The 17,412-nt window shown below is 36.1% G+C and overlaps 2 protein-coding genes and 1 long non-coding RNA gene across 6 annotated transcripts; 1 reads left to right on the forward strand and 2 right to left on the reverse strand.

The window, feature by feature from the left end:
• Positions 1 to 70: 70 nt before the first annotated feature.
• On the reverse strand, positions 71 to 1,527 carry NFD3 (Ribosomal L18p/L5e family protein). 2 transcript variants are annotated; one of them, XM_008238828.3, is made up of 3 exons: positions 1,382 to 1,527; positions 1,141 to 1,264; positions 71 to 817 (listed from the first exon to the last, which is right to left on the reverse strand). In XM_008238828.3, the coding sequence occupies exons 2-3, from the start codon at positions 1,247 to 1,249 to the stop codon at positions 297 to 299; spliced, it is 630 nt and encodes a 209-aa protein (XP_008237050.1). In that variant the 5' UTR covers positions 1,250 to 1,264; positions 1,382 to 1,527; the 3' UTR covers positions 71 to 296. The 2 variants fall into 2 exon arrangements, with proteins under 2 accessions (XP_008237050.1, XP_008237051.1); XM_008238829.2 differs by having other exon boundaries at positions 1,141 to 1,276; positions 1,382 to 1,489.
• Positions 1,528 to 2,414: 887 nt separating this feature from the next.
• On the forward strand, positions 2,415 to 3,815 carry LOC103335802 (uncharacterized). The gene is made up of 3 exons (XR_514353.3): positions 2,415 to 2,657; positions 3,304 to 3,394; positions 3,557 to 3,815. It is a non-coding gene; the product is annotated as an uncharacterized LOC103335802 (long non-coding RNA).
• A 199-nt stretch (positions 3,816 to 4,014) lies between these two features.
• On the reverse strand, positions 4,015 to 6,676 carry LOC103335801 (mitotic-spindle organizing protein 1A-like). Of its 3 annotated transcripts, none has more exons than XM_008238827.3 (3): positions 6,514 to 6,676; positions 6,085 to 6,316; positions 4,015 to 4,347 (listed from the first exon to the last, which is right to left on the reverse strand). In XM_008238827.3, exon 2 carries the CDS (start codon positions 6,305 to 6,307, stop codon positions 6,089 to 6,091), a length of 219 nt encoding a protein of 72 aa, XP_008237049.1. In that variant the 5' UTR covers positions 6,308 to 6,316; positions 6,514 to 6,676; the 3' UTR covers positions 4,015 to 4,347; positions 6,085 to 6,088. The 3 variants fall into 3 exon arrangements, with proteins under 3 accessions (XP_008237049.1, XP_008237048.1, XP_088910443.1); XM_008238826.3 differs by having other exon boundaries at positions 6,407 to 6,657; XM_089054317.1 differs by lacking the exon at positions 4,015 to 4,347 and adding an exon at positions 5,370 to 5,708.
• Between the last annotated feature and the right edge of the window lie 10,736 nt (positions 6,677 to 17,412).

Below are 17,412 nucleotides of genomic sequence, written 5' to 3' on the forward strand. Positions count from 1 at the left end.
CAGTCAATTCCAACCATTATCACTACAGCTGAACACTGCTAAGAAAAAGCACAGATTTTCCAGACTGATATTGTAAGTGAAATTTCTAAGCAAATATATTCTCATAAGAAACAACCATCTTCAAATAGATCACAGTAGCATCACAACGGCATTGAAATTAAAGGGATTAAAAGAAAAAACGCACTCTTCTTCGAAAAGTTCTGCCACCGCTGAGTTTGGACTCTACATCTCGTTATTGGACAAGATACTCTAGCCAAGTAAAAGATAATACTCATTAGGCCTACAGTGCACTGTGTTTACACGCGACGTTTCTTTGGGAGGCGACAGCCATTATGGGGTTTTCGGGTTGTATCTTCAATATATACAATCGGATTCAAACCCACTTTGGAATTGGTAAAGCCCTCTTTCCAGCTCACAATGGCTTGCCTTTTCTTCTTAAAATAAGTAAACCCTTTCACCTTCACTACAACTGATTTTAACCCGAAATTTCTAGCCATCCGTCCAACGTGTTCCGCAGTTGTTTCAGCAGCATACTTAGACAATTTTGGTCCTCCTTTCATTCCTGGTAACGACCCGGCTGAGGCCCCAAGTTTCTTGTTCCCCTTTGAGTCCGTCACAGTAACAAAGGTATTGTTTTTCATCAGCTTTAGATGGACAATATCAGCATTTTGCTCCATATTATATCGAGGAAACTGAGAAAAACCAAAGTTGTCCTTTCCATCCTCCTCTAGAATCCCCCTCACAAAGTTCATAGACCTGGAATTCCTTGAAACAATCTCAGAAGAATTGAAACCTTGTTGAAAATTCTCTATTGGACCTGTAAAGTCCAATATATTATCAATCATTTGCAAGAAAGTGACACCAATTAAAGATTAGTTTCCCAGCAAAGCTTCTTGATTCACCATCATATATTTTATCAAACTAATTTCACAAGTCACATCGCAGTATACCAAAAATGAAATTCAAGTACACTCAAAACAGTAGAACAATTGCAAATTGATTTGAACCCAATTGCAGAGATGTTAAAAGAAACTCATTTAACACAGAATAAACTCAAGAACCAACAAAACCAAAAGGTGCAATATCCAATAGTACGACAGAAATATTGGCCAAAAAGAAAGGGCAGGAAGAAGAACTTGCCTGGTGGCGTTCCAGAGACAGAGAAAGACCTCGACGCAATGAGCTGGCTCTGGCATCTAGCAAGGCGATGAACCAGAGACGAAGACAGCCGAGAGAGAGACGAATACATGGCTCACTTTAACTTCTGTACAATATACTGTAATCTCAGTCAAAAATGAACAACGAATTTAACAAATAAATGGAAAATTTCTTCCTTTATTGTTTGATAAAATTTGTCAAAATCGAGAAGAAGAGGCTGGACCTGGTGGAGGTGGAGCAGAACTTTCTTCTTCTTCTTCCTTCTGGATCTGGACCTCTGGTTCTTTAAATTGGTGCAGCCATTTCTTTTACGAAGGAAAACCTAGCCTAGAGGCTGGGAGTGTGTGATTAAATCAAGTCTTCGAATTTACACCTTTGGCCCCATGTGTTTTATAATTTTGAAAACGACCACCATAATTTCCAAATATTTTTAAACTAAACCACAGTCGTATCCCACGCGTATTGGTTCCGTATTCCGCCGGTCAACAACATTATATTTTCCATATTGCATACGTATTGACGAGTATCGTACCAAAATCAGTAGTAGACTAGACTCAATTCAAGTTTTATATTTAAGTTAGAAAGTTAGGATCTGCGTAGTGTGTGTGAATGATTTCCATTCCACCTTACTCTAATATTTACTAAAACTTCATAAATAATAGTAAGATAGGACCCACACAAAATCAATAATCTCATTACTGATATCCATTGTTGTGCAGCTTTAAGCGTCTCACTTCGATGTTGCTCTTTAACACGAACTGTTCATTTCGAAGGTTTTTCCATGCCAACATGCCAAATTTGAACCACCTCAAGGGTAAATTTTTTTTTTTTTTTTTTTTTTGTCATGATAAACCCAACTTTTTAATCCTCTTTTTGAGTCCTCCTTTGTAGAAAAAATGAAAGGCTCTAAGCGTCTTATTATTGTACATGCTCAACATGTACATAACATTAACTACTTTTGTAGAGTCTTATTAACAAATATAATATCAATTTGGTACTTTACAATGTGAAGGGAATGGAATATATGGAGCAACACAAAAGTAGTGTGGGGAAGCTTCTACATATGCACCAAATATAGGCATCACCAACTATCAAATAACTTTCCATAATATTCTTATTGTGAGCTTAACACATAAGCTTTGATCTAACCCATCTCTCAAGGAATCATGCAAAGATATGAAAGTTGCAAACAAGAGGAAAAGTTATTGTTCCCTCTTCATCATTCCACTTGTGTCTATAAGAGAGAGAGAGAGAGAGAGAGAGAGAGAGAGAGAGAGAGAGAGTTAAAAAATAAGTCTAATTTTTCAGCTCTAAAATTGTTTCTGGACTTCTTTCTTTCACACACATTATATTCTCCAATCTTCTTTTCATGCATATATATATCTGAGTGCCAGAACCTAAAACCACAAATCCCATTTCATATTCTTCTGGTGTTTTCAGATATTGGGTTGTGTTGGAGATGAGTGATCCCAAGTATGGTTACGCTTATCCACCTCAAGGTATATACATATATATTACTCCTTTTTTTTTTGCTTTCTAGTTTTCAACCTGTATAAAATTGTATGCATGTTTTTTCTTTGTCTTTGAATCCTGAATCTGTTCTTTAATCTGTAGGGTTAGATTATATGATTCTTCCCTTGCTCGTCATGATCATATATAATTCTCCTGTGTTTGTGTAGAATTTAGAGAATATTATAGGTTTAAATTATATTTATTTATTGATACATATATATGTAAGTAATTACTTTGGTGCCTTTATGGCTTAATTTTCTATAATAAAAAATGTATGTGTGTGTTCTTTTGGTTCTAGGAATGCTAGCTCTAGACTTCTATACACACATATGATCTTAATTACAAATTCACTATGAGGGATCTTGATGTAATTAGTGGGAATAGTATTTACTACAAGATTGTGCCAACGGGATCTAGCCTAGTGGAAAAGACATTGACTTGTAGACCAGTGATTTAAAGTTCAAACCCCATGACACTTGGCAGTGTGGGTGAAAAAAACCCCTCACCCTCAACTTCTGAAGAAAAAAAAATCCGCATGATTGAAGTTTGAGGAGTTTTTTTATATTGTAATTTAGGAACTAGTTTGAGGAAATAGTTTTATTTGAATATTAACTTAATTTTAATTTAAACCAGGGCCTTATCAAGGACCTCCTGTGATGGCTCCTCCTCAATATTATGCTGCTGCTCCACCACCAAAAAGAGAACCAGGTTTCCTTGAAGGATGGTAATTGTTCTTCTTTATTCCATACTTTCTCTTCCCAAGTGTCTTTCCTTTTCCCCTTAATTATTACTTTTAGCAAATTAAATGGTATTTGTTGGTATTTTCTTTTATCAAAAAAATTCTCATACAGTTATTAATTAATTTCTTCTTTGCCTAATTGTGCAGCTTTGCAGCATTATGTTGCTGCTGTCTCCTGGATGAGTGTTGCTGCGACCCCTCCATTTTATTTGTTACCTGATAATACCATGACCTTTTGTACAAATTAAAGGAGGAGATGTTCTTTGTGTTTGATGTTATCAAGTATACACAAATTTGTAAAAGTACCAAATACCACTTCAACAAAACACATATATACCACCGCATATCTATATAGTTATATTTGTCTATGATGGAATTGGAATGACAGTACAATGTTGTAGGACTATTGATCACAATGTGGTGTGCAAATTTATTATTATTATTATTATTATTTTGGATACAAGCGATATTGGGGGAACGAGTAATCGAACTTAGGGAACTCGGGTGCAGGAATACTTTCACAATCCTATTTAGTGACTTCCATTCTTGTTTTGTTTTGTTCCTTTTTAATGACTTGAGTAAAATTAGAAAGAGGACACCCTGTGGATCCCCTAATATATCATACAACAACTTTATTGCCTCAATATTTGGAAGATTACCAAACGAGATACAAAGATCATCAAGCTGATGACTCAAATTAGTCAATTTGCATTACGAAACACATGACGAGTTTGAATGACTTGAAAGTCTGTCAATCCATAACAAGCGAAAACAAGCGTCACGGCGAATGTTGATCGTCCTTTAACAAATTGATTAAACTTTGAGAATGCCCTTAACCCATAAGCAAGATAATCTTGACTTTTTAGCTCAAATAAGTCCATTCTTCAGAACTATTGCTTCCGCTTCAACGACTTAAGTTAAACCAACTTGGATAGGTCCTGCAAAATTAGCATTTCCCTTTGAATTTCTAATAACAAAAACACAAGTTTACTCCTTTGGAACCAAATTTGCCAACAAATAGTTATAATATTTTTCCACATAAAGCAAAGCTAATTTGTTCCAATTCAAATGCAACCAATCCACAATATTAATTACCAGAAGCAAAGGTATAAATATGCCAAAATTGCCTAGCAAAAGTACAATCAATAAACAGATGATTAAAATGTTCAACATCTTTATTACCAAGAGGACAAGAAGAATCCATAGCAGTAAGTCTCAAAAGTTTTTCCCTAGAGTTAGTCTCTTTAGTAAAAGAAGCCAAACAAAGATTTGAATAGGGTCACGCTCAGTTTCCGAATATGTTTAAGGAAATTATCTGCATACCTATCCTTTCTTGCTAGTACCATACTTTATGGAAAATGTACCATGGGGTTAATATCCCCTACACAAACTTATCTGACGTAGGAACAAGAGGCAAAGTTTATGCCTCTAATAGAATTAACTACATTTGAAGGGAGCATTGTACATAATCTTTCCACATTCCAATTACCAAAAGAAATATAATCTGCAACTGATTCCTTAAGATTACTTATAGAAGAAGAATGACTAATAATTAAAGGAAAAGCATAAACTCAAGTCCATAATTTAATATCATTTCCATCTCCAACAATCCATCGTATGCCTTCGAGTAAAATTTCCCTAGCTTGTAAAATTCATTTCCAAGAAGTAGAATCAGTATCTCTAGCTTTCACTTGAAAGAAAGAATCATGCCTCAAATATTTTTGAGAAACTAATGGACCCACCAATTATCAAGTTGAATCAAAATTTTCAAACCTAATTTAGCTAAAGGGGCCAAATTAAAATCTTCTAGATTTCAGAGTCCTAAACCACCATTCTTCTTTAATTTAGAAATAGAGTTCCAAGCAATTGGAGGCTGCTTAGAAGTATCTGGTCCCTAGAAAAACTTCCTGAAAATGTTAGAGATCTTATGTACCACATTTTTGGGCCAAGAAAAAATTAGTTTACCAGCTCTAGAAAGTGAGCCGGACTTCCAACCAGCCAATTTTTTCTGTGTTTTACTAATGGGGTCCTTAGAATTTGTAGAATCAGACCATCAATATTTTGAATTCCTAAATACTTACCTATTGTACACTTAAATGGATTCTAGTAAAGAGGATAACATTTCTCTTTAGTACATCTCAGTCTTATAAAACAAAGTTCCCTATCTCGTTCAACAACTGATTATACGCAAAGTATTGATGAGTGAAAGGTGTAGTATTGAGAGGTCTTGAAGGAAAGCAGCTCCAAATCCAGCGGTGGTGCTGGGGGATTTATGGCGGCAGCGCTTTGGCCGGGAAATCTGAACCATTTGATAAATCTTAGTGGATATTATTTTAGATTGAAACTTAGAGTGGACACTTCAAAACTTATATCACAATAAGAGGTTACAATGAAAGTTGAACCAGTGTCAAGTTGTTAGCGACTTTGTCATGCCACTCAGTATGTTAGGTGGCAATACATTACTCTCGGAAGTTTTTCTACTAATTAGCAACTAAACAAAAAATACAAAAAATTTGGCTGCTTAAAAGTGCTTTGTAATTTCTAGCTTCCTACTATCATTCCAGTACTCTTCCGAACTAAGAAAATGGGATTCATCTCCAAGTGAAGCAAAGTATTTATGTTCCAAAGAAAATTAACAAAATGAGTAAGCAGAATGGGGATCCAAATACACAAACCAGTTTAAGGAATAGCATGAGCAGCATCTGATGGCGGAAGGGGAACCAGTTCTGTTCGGAGTTCCTTGACAACAGCAGCCAAAGCCTCAGGGTTGAGACCCAAATCACATAGCGCAATGAGGATGGAGAGCGTGTGACGATCAAGCCCTGTGTCAAGAATGTTGGACATCTGAAATGCTAGGTCTAGAGATTCCCGGGCAGTTTTTGCAGCGACCGCGTCCATATTAAGAAGCTGAAGAAAAAACAAATAGAAATGAGAAACATACACATTCAAACCTCACTGAAAATAATAGATCAAACCATAGTTGCCTGATCCGCTCACCCCCTACGAATTTCGATCTGGATCGACCGTACCCAATCGCGGTACGGTATCGATCTGGATCTGGAACGAAAGATTTAACGACTCAGTTCCAGGGGAGAGAACACTACCTGATAGACGACGTCGCTGCTACACAACAGCACCTGACCGCCGATAGCAGACGAGAAATCGAGTGCTATAGCTGCTGAGCCCACGTTTGATTCTTGGTCTCTTGGAAGATATTGGGTTCGGAGAGGATTTTTTTGGACGAATAGATTCCAAGAGGTGGGATGGGTGATAAATGGATAGGCGTAAGAGCAATTCCAGTAGACAGCCCAGCCCAGGCATAAGCAGCTCCAGCGGTGACGTCCAGCCCGGACAGGGCCCAAGGCAAGACAGGCGCTGACGTCAACCAAGAAAAAAATCGAAACAAATTCGGAAAAATTACCAAAAAATTATACATACATGGATATTTATTCATATCATACATATAAATAAAAGGGAGACTTTGGAAAAAATCAAAGAAGAGAGAAATTTTTTAAAAGAAGCCAAAATTGACAAAATTGGCATTATTTATTTTTATTTCTAAAATCCTTTACATTTGTATGCCTTTGGTTTGAAAGTTGAGTTTTTCTTTTTTGAAAAAGCTTTGGCTTTTTCCAAAAATGAAAAAAAATTTGTGGCTAAAACCTAAATTTACTTAAATTAAAATTAATCACATGTGAATAGTAATTGCCTTTGATTTGCCATGGTAAGGACACCCAACGCAAGGGCAAAGGCAAAAAGGCAGGCCCAAAACCCCTCCAACACGCAAAGTCCAACTCGGCAAGGGTAGGACCCACTAGCCAAGGCAAGCCCAAGGGTTAGAATTGCTTGCGTTGTTGCCCAAGGTCGATGTCGGTGACGTTAAAAATTTGAATTTCATGCTAACGTGGCTTCTCTTGGAGCCTTCGATCCAAAAATCTTATTCAATCCAACGGCTCTCCAATTTTTGGCTAAAAAATTGAAAAAAATATCAAAAAATTCTAGAATTTTTTTCTATAAATACCTACCAATATTTTTCACTTTCCACACCAAATCTTCATACAAATTCATCTCCTTCCAATATTTTTCACTTTCCACACTAAATTTTCTATTAAAAAATTTCATTTATGTAAAAATACAAATGACCTCTTCCATCGAAGCCGGAGAGTTATGGATAAACGTTCGAAGTAGTCAAAATCTTGGCGACGAGGTAAAAAAAATATTAATTACCTTTTTATTCAATTTATTGTCATTTTTTTTAAATATATTTCTTGCATTTCCAATTTCATTTTTTTAATAGATTATTGAAGGCAAAACAAAAAAGAGGAAAACCATTACACATGGCTCCTTAAGTGAACAATGCTCGCAGTCGATTTTCGTGTCGAAAATAATGGTACTATTACGTCCCTCGAAGGAAAATACTCCCCCACGTCGTGATCAGGTGGAACCGCCTCCTCTAATAATTAAGTCATCCTTGTACGCAACTGTGTTAGACTATGAGGACCGGGAGTATTTCAATTGTATGATGAGTGAATAAGTATTTCAATTGTATGATGAGTGAGATATGAATTTTATAATAAATATGGACACGTGGCAATTGAAAATCTTACCCGAAAATTTCATGTGAATTTTATAATAAATATGGATACATGGCAACCGAAAAATCTTATTCGAAAATTTAATCCTAACATTTTATTCAAAAATCTTATCCGAAAATTTTATATGAAATTTGATATGAGAATTTTATAATAAATAGTGACACGTGGCAATTGAAAATTTTATCCGAAAATTTTATCAAAATTAATGGTTTAAGTATAAAAAATAGAATATAAATTAAAGTGAATAGTGACAAACCTTGCATTGCCTTTGCTTTGCCCTTGCCCTTTGGGGTGGAGGTGCTCTAATGGGTCGACAAGCACAAAAAAAAATTATTATGGCATATACTATTCAAGTGAACAAGAACCGCCCTTATTGCTCTTACCATTTGCCATGGCAAATGGGTGGAATTGCTTTCAGGGGGAACATACTAGAGGTTGGGTGGGTGGGTGTGTCAATATAATAAAAGTATTGCTTATGGATTCAAGAATTCAATCCTGTTCTCCTGGACCCTAGTGGCGGAGCCTTGTTAAGGCCTAAAGGGGCTTGGCCCCCCCCAAATTTTTTACTCAATTTAATTTTTGCTCTTGCTTTCCTACATATTTAGGAAGTCTATGTAATAATAAACTATTTGTGGCCCCCTCACAAAAGAAAAGATACGTTTCTCTCTCTTTGCAAGTAAAAGAGTAAGTAATTTCAAATAGAAAGACTAAGTAATTTTGGGCCCACCAATATATTAATAAAAATTAAAAGTAGCCAATCGAATAAAGTTTCAAAAAATCTCCTTTATCAAATAAGAAGTACACTTTTATCCAAATAAAAAAAGATGGGGATTTAAATTTTTGTTCCTATATGAAGCAAAGTTTAGCATTGACTCAATTACAAATGGTTTTAGCATTCACTAAATTTTTGTTCCTAATGGTTTTCGAGATATGAAAGAACGACGAGTGTTATTTTGATACTTAATTGAATAAACAATTATTTTTTGCCTTTTATTTTTACAAACATTGTTAAGGTTGAAAATTTGAATTTTTTTAATGTCTTATTTGATTTATATGTTGGCCCCTCAACACATAAACTCCTGGCTCCGCCACTGCTGGACCCTATAGTCCAAGGAAGTTGTGGGTACCTACCATTGGATCTAATCTAAGGTTGAGAAAAAAACTAGTCTACATATCTCAGCCTTACTGTTTTGGTTATTAAAACTATTTTTTTCTTTCCTCTTTATCTCAGCTTCTTCTCTCTCTCTCTCTCTCTCTCTCTCTCTCATCTTCTCTCCCTCTTCCTCTTCTATCTATCTATCTATCTTTCTGTAATAACCCAAACCTTAATAATATTTAACTATTAGTTTATTAAGGAGAAAGGACAATTTTGCCCTTGGACTAAGTTATTAAGGGAAAGTTGACTTTTGACCGGAGAAGAATTTGACCAATCCACTTGCACCGTTGCGTAGAGCGGGATGAAACGAGTCCGTAGACACGGAGTAGACTCGAAGCGGAGTTGTAACGAAGAAATTACGGTCAAAATACTTCAAGGGGCAAAATGGTAACTTTCCAAGCCGATTTTTAAAACTCACTTCTCTCTCTTCTCCCCCAATTTCTTCTTCTCTCATGCGTCCCTTCTCTAGCCGTCTCCTTCAAAGCTCCATAACCACCGCCGCCCTCCACTCCACCGACCCAATCGAACCAACGCCGCTTCTCTTCCAAGTCCGACCAAGCTCACCTTCACCACCGCCACAGCCACCGGAAAACGCAGAGAATCGCGCGGGTTTTGACAGATTTTCTCATCGCCCGTTTCCCTCGATTCTCCACCAAATCGGATGAGTGAGGTATGGTTTTTCAGCTATTTTTCAGAACTTAGCCTGGTTGGGTAGGATTTCAGAAATTTAAAGCGTAGATTGTTCGATTCTCAACTTAAGTTTCAGCCGATTTTGAGGGTAGGATTCCGGCCACTTCCGGCCACTTTTTGGGGTAGGTCCAAGAACAAAAGTGATTCTAAATTGGTGTTTTACCTAAGTTAGGAGTTTGGGCTGGTGGTTTGGAGTTTTTCGCCACCGAAATCTCTCAAGCCACCTGCCGCTAGCGCGTGGCGGTGCGTGGGCAGTTTAGAGGGGCCACTCTCCAGAATGATCCTCGTATTCTCACGAGCGTGTAGAAATTCGCGGATCTCAATTCGGACGTCGCTTTGAGTGTTAAGCGGACTTTTACATAGTGTGCGTTATCCGGGTTCACTAGTTTTGAACCGTTGGGTCGTGATCACTTTCAGATATGTTAATCTAGACCTTGCCAGGATTGTGTACGATTCGACGGATCGTGAATCGGAGTCCCGGATACTCCGAAATAGTGAACCCTAGGGTTAAGGGTTTAGAATCGTCGATTGTGTGATCGTGACGAATCTAACCATCCGATCGAAACCAGATTCACGGGACGAATGTCCTAGGATTAAAGGAACGTAATGTGGGCATATGAATAACTTTAAATTGATGCACGCACTTCTAGAAGCCGGGGGTCAGGGTTTTATTTAAATATTTATACCAAGCAGTTTTATTAATATATTTTATTATGGTATTTGAATCAGGCACTCGGGCACCAGTTGACTGCAGGAGGGACGTTCCAAAAGTCCAGAGCTCGGACCAACCGTGAGTGGACTTTTGTTTTCATAAATGAATTTATGCAATTTAGTTTCAGTATTTGATCTTGAATAAGTTTTATTCAAAGACTAGTGTTTTATTAATGAGACATGCTTTTAAATATTATGATTTGCATGCTGCCGAGTGGAATATCCTTTAGGGATATAGAGAAAGAGAATTTTAGTTAAACACCAGATAAATGGCAGCAGAGTCCAACCTTAACAGAAATTCAGTTATTTATAAGATCTTTCAAAAACATTGCTTATTATTATTATTGTTACTTTCTAAGCCACCCTAGGTACCCAGATATACCGATGTTGCCTTCGGATATAATGATGTCCACGGATATCCAGGTTGCCTTGGATTTTATCGATTGCCTTGCTTAGTCAAGATGCTTGATAGCTTGCCCCACGAGTTCTATGGTACCCGGACTCGTGTGGAGCGAGGACGAGGATCAGGTTGACTAAGGTTCCCTGAATCCTGCTAGGTTGCGGCTCGAATTGACTTTGTGTCACCGAGACCGCGAGGACGTATCACCAATGGTGATGCGAGGGGAATTGACGGCATATCAGGAATTGACGGATAAAAAGGGGTACACCTAGGTGGTAGTTTTAAACTGATTTCAATGCTTTTAAGAGATTGATGTTGACCATGAGCATGATTGGTATATTTATATATGTATATATGAGTGCATTGGTTTCAGTACGTATATACATAAGAGAATGATTTAGTTTTTATAACTGCTTTTACAGTGGGGTTAATATGTTCATTTGTATTTTCTAAACTTTGTTTTTTGGTCCACTCACCTTTTTAATGTTTTGCGCCCCTAGGCTGTAGACGTGCATCCGAGAGCCACCACAGGAAATTCCTGCTTCCCGCTTTTCCCCATTTTGATGTAGGGTTCCTTGGTTCACAAGTGGTTACCTCCTTTGTAAATAAATCTGTATAGTTGCTCTGACATTGCCCTGGAACGTATTTAATCTGTTGGAACTTACTTTTTTTTGTATACCGCAATTGGTGCATATATTTAAGTGCTTGATGACAGTGTAAATTTTGGGAACGTTCGATTTACAGGGAGATTTTGCGAATTTTGGTAGAAGTCAAGACTTAAGGAAGTTAAATTTTTAACAAAAAGGGCAACTAAGTCAATTGTGCTCGGCACCGCCAGTGTCAATCACGAACAGGGTTTGGCCTGATTCCAAAGTGGAATTTGGGTCGTCCTGCCACTTTTCCTCTCTCTCTCTCTCTCCCTCCGTCCCTCCTTCCCGTGCTACATCACCAGAACAAAGGAAGATGTTGGGTCGACGATGATGATGCGGGGAAGCCTCCTCCACGATGGCATGACCTAAACCGACCGCCGCCAATGCCAAAACGACCACTGCCGATGCCAAAATTGAGACGACGTACGGTGCAATAGCAGTAGGGTTGCCTTTCCTAGTATTCGAACCTGGACCACCTGCAACGTATTTAACACATAAACCAACGCACCAACATAACTCTGTTGATATTCTTTTGAAAATATATATATTAATATAGCATAAAAATTCTAAATTTCTATGTGCAAATCCAAAATCCTAGTTTTAAAATTTAAATGCTGAGACTTTTCAGTTTAGTGACCTTTGACGTTCCAGTTCCAATTCTAGTATAAATAAAACACATTCAATTTTGCAACTTTCACGTTCCAAAAAAAGGAAAAGGCTTTTCACGTTCTGGAGTTCAAATTTTTAGTTTCACTTTCACCTTTCAGAACATAACACCATGGCTTTATCTGCATCTTCTTGCTTGGTAAGTTTTCATTATTTTGGATTCAAAAACTCAATTATTCAATTATTCATTTTGCATCTTCTCAAGCATGAAAATATTGATGGAGTATTTTTGAAATAGGTGACTACTGCAACTTCAACTTCCAATGAAAATCTAATTGGAAATACTAGTCAACTACCAACTGATGCACCTTCAACTTTTAATGGGCCTGATACTCTCAAGCCTTCAAATGTTGAAGTGTTGCCACAAGAAACCAAAGCCAATGATTCTGCTCCTATTGAAGAAGGTAAGAGAAAACCTGCTAGACCTCCTGCAATTATTTGGGAGCACTTTATTAAAATGCAAGATGATCCAAAAAATCCTAAGGCAAAATACAAATATTGCAATAAAGTATATGCATGTGGTAGCAAAAGAAATGGGATATCAAACTTGTTGAGTCATTTGGAAAATCAATGTAAAGAGTATCCAGGTTGAGATATTAAGAAGCAAAAAACTTTTTCTTTCCAATCAAAGAAAGGCGAGAAGGAAGGCAAACTGATTGCTACAAGTTATAGTCCAGAGGCATGTAGGGAAGCAATTATTAGATTTATTATACTTGTGAACAACCCTTTAGAGTTGTATAGGGTTTAGGGATATGTTACGTTTTTTGAACCTAGACTTCAAGTCCCATCTTGCGTTACAATTGCAAGAGATGTCTTAAAGCTTTATAGGAAAGAGAAGATAAAGTTGAAGGATTATTTAGTTGCTAATCGCCAAAGAGTTAGTCTCACCACAGACACATGGTCATCTCTCCAAAATCTTAACTACATGTGTCTCACAGCTCGTTATATAGATGATCAGTGGAGATTACGGAAGAAAATTATGAATTTTTGTACAATTGTAAATCAAAAAGGTGATACAATTGGAAGGGCAATTGAGACATGTCTACTAGAGTGGAAAATTGATAATGTGTTGACTATGACAATTGATAATGCAACCTCAAATGATCATGTTGTTACATTTTGGTCAAACAAAGTGAATAATTAGAATGGTTCAATATTGAAGGGTGAAAATATGCACATGAGGTGTTGTGCACACATACTAAATCTCATTGTTAAGGAAGGTCTAGAAGACTATCATGAGTCAATCACCAGAGTTTGTAATCTGGCGAGACATGTCAAGTCTTCTCCAACGAGGTCCCAAAAGTTTAAGGCTTATGTGGAGCGAGTGAAAATTTCTTCACATAAAACTATATGTCTTGATGTTCCGACAAGGTAGAATTCTACTTATTTAATGTTAGAAGTTGCAAAAAAATATCAAAAAGCTTTTGAACGCTTAGAGGAACAAGATACACAGTATGTTAATGAGTTTTGTATGGATGAAAGGAAAAGGGCTCCCACCTCATTGGATTGGAATAATGCCCGCTGCTTTATTAAGTTTTTAAAAGTCTCTTATGATGCAACTCTAGTATTTTCTGGTACTTTGTATGTAACCTTAAATCTGTTTCTGAAACAACTTTGTGTGTTTCATGTGCAATTGCAAAGATAGAGTCATAGTAAAGATGTTTTTCTTAAAGATGATGGCTTAAAATATGCTGAAGAAATACAAAAAATATTGGGAAAGCTACCAGTAAATTAACATGTATTTGTTTGTTGCTATTTTACTTGATCCTCGTTACAAGGAACGTTATTTGCAATATTATTTTTCTTTGTTGTATGGTGAGGATAAAGCTAGCGAGATGACAAGTAAAGTGAGAAGCAAGTTAAAAGAATTGTATGATCAATATAAATTGCTTTACAATGAAAATGATGCACATAAGATGAGACTCATAATCCAAGTGAGATGGAGATTGATAGTAATGAAGTAGATTTTGCTACTGCTTTCACTACTAGGTTCATGAAACTTGTGGAGAAAACTGATGGTGAAGAGTCCAAAACAGAAGTTGGCAGGTACTTAATTAAACATGTGAGAATCCAAAAAATGAGAACTTTGATCTCCTGGGTTGGTGGAAGATGAATTCTGAAAAATATAAAATTTTCTCTTATATTGCACGAGATGTGTTGGCAATACTTGTCTTTATTGTAGCATCTGAATCAACATTTAGTACTAGTGGTCGCATTCTAGATCCCTTTAGGAGTTCATTATCCTCAAGAACAATGGAGGCACTCATTTGCACTCAAAATTGGTTACGTTCTTCACCAAAAACCAATGTTCTTGAGATTGTAGATGAGATGAAAGAAATTGAATCAGGTAAATATTATTTTAAGATAAGTTTCATAGTTGAAATTAATTAGTACTATTTTTGTTATATTTATATTAATATGGTATTTTCTTCTTTTGTAGAAATTTTGGGTCATACGTAAGTTTGTTTCATTCTTTCTATCTAATATTGTTATCTTAACATTCATTATATCTCAACTCTCTTAAGTTAAGAGTCTTAATTATATATACATATTTGTTGATTGCAGGATAATATAAGGATAAGAAAGAAATTAAAAGATTGTTGGACCTGGAACCTTGAAGAGTTATCTAAGTTTTTATGTTGACTTTAATTTAGTGTTTCTTTTATTAAGGAATGGATGTAACTTGAACTCTAAATGTCGAAGTTTACGTTGTAGTGATGTTTTCTAAAATTTATTTATGCCTATTTAGTACATACTTAATGATATTTTCTATCGGATTGAATACTATACGATTATATTTGTCATTATCATACTTTCGTACAAACCGATCATCCAATCCAATCCAATCCAATCCAATGTACTTGGATTGGATTGGATCTTGACATTCGAACACATTGGATCGGATTGTAAAATCTCAAATCCAATATACTGATGATGTCGGTCGGTACGTCAGAGGGTGAATCGGTCGATAACAGAACCGAATACACCCTTACTTTTACCATACTTGTTTATCGGACAGAAAGTAGTTTGAAGCTTACTAGTATGGGCGATACAAAGAGTCTCAAGTCTAATGGCACAAAAGGGATTGGGACTTTAGGTGATGACTTAGTGGTGCCAAAGGTTGCGAAATGAGTCATATTATTCATTTACGCATTCCAATGGCCAAAAAATCTCTAACTCTATCATTTAAAAATTATTCACTAATCAGTAACTTTGCATTCAAAAATCTTATGATCTATATGTAAATTTCACTTCAATTCATAAATTTAGCCACTTTTTGGATTAGGAAATGAGGCAGCTTAAATTATGACATGAATGGTTTTTTATAGAACAAGCGATAATAGTTTATTAGATCAACTGAAAAAGTACAAAGAGAGCCATCCAAGTAGCAATACAACGGATATGGGTAAAACTTCTCCAGTGACCTAAGCTAGTTGAAGAACTGAAACCATCTAAAGAGAATAAATTGCAAAGATAACTTGTCTAAAACCCTAATCTACCGCCTTAGTTGTCCCAGATCAAGTCTAGTTTTTATTTAATAGAAATAAGGCAACTTAAGTGTTATTAAATAGGGTAATTTTCACTTTACTATGGTAAAGTTTACCAAACTTTAGAGTTCGATACATCAAAATTTTTTTGTCTTAGTCACATACATAATATTTATTTTCATACCAATTTAATATATCCGTTAGTCATTCCGTTGAAAGCTAATGTGGTGGTACTATGACTCACAAGTTTAATATAAAGTGGCCCAAGTGGGCCCCAAACTAAATAAATAAAACAACATTATTTCATAAATGAAAAAAAAAACTTAAAAAATAAATAAATATCCATCTCTAACTTATCTTCTTCCCCAAACCCTATCGCAACCATTGTTGTTGTTCTTGGAGCAACTTCATTTGCATAAATTGCTAAGTAAGAGAACCCATAAAGGAAAAAAAGTACTGAAATTTACAAAGGGAGAGAGAGGCTTCGACTCGACTCAACTCACTGAATGACGCATTATGGGAAGCCCATTTCAGAGCTAGGCCTCGACTTGCTGAACAATCGCGTGACTCCCTGAGTTGCGAAGCCAACAAGCTCGATTTTCGAGAACTCGATCTGGATTCACTTGCAGCCAATGCAAGTCCTCTTCTTGGGCTCTCCTTGTTGGAGTGGAAGCAAAGTCCTTATGGATGCAGGCGGCGACAATCTTGCTATCCTTGTCCTCTCCGTATCTTCCTCTCTCTCACCCTTTATTTTTCTCTCTACCCAGGATACCCCCAAGCACAACGCCACCACACAACCACCTCATTCCCACCCGAGATCCACCCCCAGCCTCGCTCGAGACCCATTTGGATCCCCTCTCTCTCTCTATAAATTCAAATTTTGAAAAATAAAATTCAAACATAGCAAAATTTTTAATTTTTATATGAAAAAAGCTTTCAAATATAGCAAAAATATCACTTAAATGGGCTCAAATGCGTTGAGAATAAAACCCACATAAACCTAAAAATGCAAAAGAAGTGTCCAACAAAATTAACTTAGGGTTTGTTTGATAACCATTTCAAATTACAAAAATCATTTTTCATTTTTCATTTTTCAAAAATTGAAAATTGAAAACTTGTTTGGTAACTAATTTCAGTTCTAAAAAAAAGTGAAAATTTAAAAATGAACAAAAGTTGTTTGGTAACTAATTTAAGTTTTCAGTTTTATTTTAAACTTGGAAATGAAATTTTTTGGGGTCAATTTGTGAATTTGAGGTCATAGATTGAAAGTGCATGTTACAAAAAGTTCTTAGTATTTTTTAGCGAATATTAATTTTTTTGGGATTAGGATTTTTTTTTGTGAATTTGGATATGGAGGTCCAAACCTTGAACTGGGTTCGTAACCAAACACAAGAATAGAGCGGTCGGGTCAAAGTTTGGAGTTCCCAAATGACTAGTATTCATATTTCATGTGCGGTGATGCAAAATTAATGAATGAAATAAGAGCCAAAAAAATGAAAACGAAAATTGAAGACTGAAAACACTTTAAAGTTGTTGCCAAATATGTTTTCAAATTTCATATATTTTTTTTAAATAAAGAAAATGAAATGGTTATCAAACAACCCTTTAGAATCATGGGTCAATTGATGTATTGCTATATGTCAAATA

The sequence above is a fragment of the Prunus mume genome, linkage group LG6, assembly GCF_029339155.1.
Source record: "Prunus mume cultivar Tortuosa linkage group LG6, ASM2933915v1, whole genome shotgun sequence".
NCBI lineage: Eukaryota > Viridiplantae > Streptophyta > Magnoliopsida > Rosales > Rosaceae > Prunus > Prunus mume.

Excerpts from the sequence above, each read along its gene's own strand:
- NFD3 (XM_008238828.3), bottom strand. The coding sequence starts at position 1,249 with ATGTATTCGTCTCTCTCTCGGCTGTCTTCGTCTCTGGTTCATCGCCTT. Across the intron at positions 818-1,140 it reads TGTCTCTGGAACGCCACCAG|GTCCAATAGAGAATTTTCAA; the intron begins GCAAGTTCTTCT and ends TGGACTTTACAG.
- LOC103335801 (XM_008238827.3), bottom strand. The coding sequence starts at position 6,307 with ATGGACGCGGTCGCTGCAAAAACTGCCCGGGAATCTCTAGACCTAGCA.